The sequence below is a fragment of the Montipora capricornis genome, chromosome 10 (genome assembly GCF_036669925.1).
Source record: "Montipora capricornis isolate CH-2021 chromosome 10, ASM3666992v2, whole genome shotgun sequence".
Lineage (NCBI taxonomy): Eukaryota > Metazoa > Cnidaria > Anthozoa > Scleractinia > Acroporidae > Montipora > Montipora capricornis.
In genome coordinates this window covers 44361264-44366263 of record NC_090892.1, presented here as the reverse complement: position 1 = coordinate 44366263, position 5000 = coordinate 44361264, and the positions used below count along the sequence as shown (strand labels likewise).

At 36.8% G+C, this 5000-nt stretch overlaps 1 protein-coding gene across 2 annotated transcripts in view; it reads right to left on the bottom strand.

The window, feature by feature from the left end:
• The window catches only part of LOC138019805 (uncharacterized), a 15229-nt gene that overhangs the window by 7455 nt on the left and 2774 nt on the right, over positions 1-5000 (bottom strand). For both annotated transcript variants that reach the window (XM_068866698.1, XM_068866699.1), the window contains exons 3-7: positions 4865-5000; positions 3510-3597; positions 2738-2825; positions 1798-1895; positions 847-943 (exon numbers count right to left, since the gene is read on the bottom strand). The exon at positions 4865-5000 is cut by the window's right edge and continues 3 nt beyond it. In XM_068866698.1, the coding sequence (XP_068722799.1) occupies positions 847-943; positions 1798-1895; positions 2738-2825; positions 3510-3597; positions 4865-5000 (507 nt within the window). The remainder of the gene's footprint in view (positions 1-846; positions 944-1797; positions 1896-2737; positions 2826-3509; positions 3598-4864) is intronic.

The following is a 5000-nucleotide window of genomic DNA, read 5'->3' as shown; positions in this document are numbered from 1 at the left end:
AAGATACTTTTGTGCTTTAATATAATTCTTCTCTACTACATTAACATTTTCATTGCAAAATTTTACATTATCATGATTTGTTTTTCATAACTTTCATATCTTGTTTCACGTTACACAACATGCATGTTTTAGTGGTTGGTGACCACTTTTTCATCATTTCGAAAATGAATAAAACAAGTTGCTTTAAATCTAGACATTTCATCAATATCTATATAATAAACAGAACATTACATGGCTGCTTGGGGATACGAATTTTATCTCACTCGTTCGCAAGATACTTTCAGCAATCGAGATAAAATTTGTATTCCTGCGTGGCCATGTAAAATCCTCCACCATTTATAGAAGTTAAGTTACAAAAGCAGCACTTTTTAAAGACCCCAAGTGTCGGTCTAGCTAAGATTTGAAAGGTTTGAACTCACTGGATAGCCTGATGCTAAACAAACCGTGCCCAACCTGAGTGAACAGTTTGCTTTTAATGACTAACAACTATAATAATAACTGTATAGATCTCTGGATCTCTGGACCATGTTTTACAGCACAGCCTGCACTTTACCAATATATCTTTATGACAAACATCTCTTCTTACTCTGTACCATGGTACAGCACCTATGTTTTTCCCCTAGGATTATGGTCCCAATAGTGACACACTTGGACCAACTATTGAAGGAAAAAATTGTGGGTAACTTGTAGTTAAAGGCTCTAAACTGGGTTATTACAAGGTGGTCTTTGTCACAACTCATTTGACTCATTTTCAGCAATTTGTATTATTTAGAGTCACACTCCTCCCTGTTTCACTACACAAAGACATACCTAATATCATTGTCACTCGAGAAATCACACACTTACTCTGGAATGCCTACTTTATGAGCCATCTTAATTGCTCCTTTGCCACAGCGACCCAAAGCACCAATCACAATAACTCGAGGACACACCTCAGGAACACCTACCCCAGTAATGACAAAACGAAATAATTCAACTAACTCGTTTGTTTGAACTGGAAGCACTTAAGACAATCACCCAGCCCCTATGAACCACGATACATATCTGCTGTGTTCTTTTGCCTTTTGCAGGAGTTCTAGTTTTGTTGAAATTCTGTTCTCCTTGTGTTGGCAAGGTGTTTAGTTACCATGCCATCAATCACTACAACAAAAATAATGGAAAATACTAGACTGGGTATTGCAACTTACTGGACAAATTTTCTCATGAATGTACCATGATCAACGAAAAGCCTGCACATTTGATGCAAGAGTGAGGGGAAAAAGAACAGGAAAAGTTGGGCAAATACCAGGATTTGGTTATGGGAAGTAGTACTGTGAAGGTGGTATCACTTGAATTTCCTGCCGACTGTTCCCAACGGTCCAATTACAAGACAAATATGAAGAACACCTTTTAAGTACTCAAAAACGAATTTCTCGGTAAGAGTGCAGTACTTGACACTAAAATTAACAACAGAGTGCAAAAATAAATTAAACAACTATTTTTGCACAAAATTAATGCAATCTGATTGGATGTTCAGGCTGGGTTTATGTTGTCTCAGCAGCATCTTGTGCACTAGGCAGCCTACAAAAGTGCAATCAGATTCCATTTGTGTGAAAGTACTTATTTCACTTATAATTACTTTTGCAATCCCTATTGTTAATTTCAGCACTAAATACTGCTTTAAATACTTGAAACATTATTACATAGTTACCTTAGTTTGAAATTGGTGTCATGAAGACTCTGAAACACCATTTTTTATCATTTATTTCGATAATGTTCATGTGACAAAAAAATGCAATCACTTCATTATTAGGTCACCTTTAAGTTTTGCAACTTGTTTAAGTTCTATTCTGATGTGGTCAATAAATGCAGCTTCACTGCTGTAAGGTTTCACAGCTGGCACTGGCTTACCAGGACTGGTGAAGGAATAAAATATTATTGTTTGCTGATGGTGGTAATCAGTAAAACCATGAATTTCCTACAAAAGCTCAACTATGCTCAGCCTGGTAAATATGCATGGATGAGATATTTCCTGCTCTTATTTCCCTTCCACTCTGCAAAATATGGAATTTTCACAGACTGCCTGCCTTGATTAGCTAGGCAATTCTTTCTCATAGTTTGTTTAACCCATTGACTCCCAGGGGTTCCCCATTGAGGAGTAGAATTGTCTGGCGTTAGACAGAGTAAAATGCTAAGTCAGGCCGGTTTAGGCTGGTTTGGACGTCAAAGGGTTAATTAATAATGCATACTCTTGCAATGATGAGTTTATCTGTTTGTGTGAATTAAATACATAATATTATTGTTCCAGATTGCTGGAGATTAATATGTGTGACAGACGTCATGCTTATTACTGGACTTGATGTTAATGATTTGTTTAATTGTTTTATGCCCCTTTCATTTCGTGTATGCCAAACATTCTTGATAAAAAACTACGAGTTTTTGGAGTGCAGAGCTTTCATTGATCAGACATTTTTTTCCCTTGGAAAAAGGAAAGGAAAGGAAAGGAACTTTATTTAAGTATCTAGTCTTGGAATTGGACGGCATTAAGTTCTTGTTTGTTTTTCATTTCTTAAGATTTAGCCATGTTGTAATCATATTTCAGTTGCTGTGACTGTAGTTTTCCACTGTGGGTTATGAAAGTGAATTAAAGATTGAGAAAATTGTAGAATTGTGGCACTTGGTTGGAATAGTGTGGAATGCCTGGTTTGCAACATGTCAGAGTCAAGGAACATGACAATACTCATTTATTTTCTCAAACCTGATCTGCTGATGGCACCACGCAAGTATTCCTAGTCCCATTCCACCAAGACCTGCCATTGAACTAAACTCAGCCACAACTCTCCTTCCTTGCAAAAGGTGAAAAAGATTAAGAAAGATATCACCTACCCTGATGTTAATCTGGATATCTTGAAATTTCTGTCAGTGAGTTCCAGAAAACCACTTGCTATTTTAACTTAAAGTCACTGTGGTACTATGATCAAAAAATCATTTCCTTTTTTTCTTCAGATTTTGAAAGCGTGTTCGCTTAACACCTAACTGGCAAAATTTTGAGCTTTGAGTTTTATCCGAAGGCTGTTTTATTTCGAGTGTAAGTTTTGGATTTCACGGTCCGCCATTACTCACGTTCAAAACTAACCGATTGGACATCAGAGGGTTGGATCTAGAGAAAATGACGTGATTTACTCACTAGCTTAAAATTTCAGTGTGTAAATGCAATTTAGTATATATGCAAAACACGAGTTTAAAAGTCTGAAAGCCCAAAACTCCCGCGCTGCATATTAATTCAGCCGTGTACACACATATTGCATTCTTAAACTAGTGAGTCTTTGACGTCATTTTCTCCTCGACCCAGTTTTCTCAAGATTTTAAAGATAGTAATGGTGGACCAATAAATATGAAAATTCCAGTTAAAATAAACAGGTGTCTTTTTCACAATCAGAACTTGGGTCAGTTTGTGTTTAGTTAACATAGTTCTGAAATCCAAAGAAAAAAAAGAATTGTTTTTTTGGTCGTAACTCCACTTTAAATACCATTCTCATCGGTCATAAATTCAATGTCCAAGATGCTTCCTCCTCCTTTGATGAAACGCAGAAGTAAGTTCTCCCAACCAGTTTGATACTAAATTAAAGGAAACAGAAAGAACAAACAACAATAAATATTATTGTTAAACACAACCACTAATTAGCATGAGAGAGATAACCACAGAGACTGACCATCACCATCACCAAGATTTTAAAAAAAAAGATTTCTTCATTAATTAATTAATTAATTAATTGACCACATCTAGGGTTAAAATAATGACCATCTTCTGCACTACATGTGTGAGAATCTTGGCAATTTGAGTCCCAGGATTGCCAGCTGAACATAGTTTACAGCCTAGTCTTTTGTGGCTCAGTGGTGGAGTATCCTAACAGAAAGTTAGGTCATAGGTTTGAGTCCTGTGTGTAGCAATAATTTTTTTTTTAAAAATACGCCTCGCAAAAATTGCCCATTGCTACACAACCTAATTAAAGCTTAGCAACTAGTGAGCAGAAATTGGGCTGTGACATCATCATCATCGCTACCAACATCACCACCAGCTCTTTTATTATTTTTCATTTTGGCCATTGACTTTCTATACCCCAAACTCCTTCTCAAGGATCCCTTTCACCTTTTTTTACCTTCAACTTCATTTAATCAGAGTGGGTAGCAGGGGGCGCTGAAAGACGCAGACTGCAGACTGTGCAGACCGTCTGTAAAATGAAAATTTCGGTTAGCCTGAATTAGGCCTAAATAACATTCAGTTAGCCTAATTAGGCCTAAATAACATTCAGGTTAGCCTGTTTACGGTTAGCTCTCAATAATAGTGAGGGTAACGCCAAAATTTTACCCCTGGTCTGCACGGTCTGCACAGTCTGCAGTCTGCGTTTTGGCGTGACCAGGGTAGCAGTTACATATTGACTACAATATTATGATCCATGTAATTTAAATTTTCAACATTTTCAAAGCATGAAAGTTCCTAGTTAAGAGGCACTCTAAAAAAACAGAGTGGCAATTGAATCAAACCAACTCTAGATTATGCCGCATCACATCGCTTGCATTATCAACTAAGCCACTGGCCCGTTCATTCTCTAGTTTATTTTTAATACATGTTATTTCTTGAAAATGAAGACCATATCAGTGAGAAAAGGTCCCGGGCAACATTTCAAAATTCAATTACATGCTGCATGCAAAGATTCAGTCAATTTTGAATGACATTAGAAAATGACCCAAAATGCAACATGGGACATTTATGCACCTACCCTTCAATAATATTACCAGTATACCGTAGACTTCTTATGTCCCTTTTAATCTAGACAATGTACATATGAAAAAATTTGGTAATGGGTCTTAATTTTGCTCTAACCTTATATGCATGAGCAAAGAATATGTGTCTATTTGATATTGGGTCCATGCAGAATGGAAGCTCCTTCAGCCCCAAAATATAGGCATCTTTTGGAGCACCAACCCATGACCCACATGGCACCATATGGACACCTGGG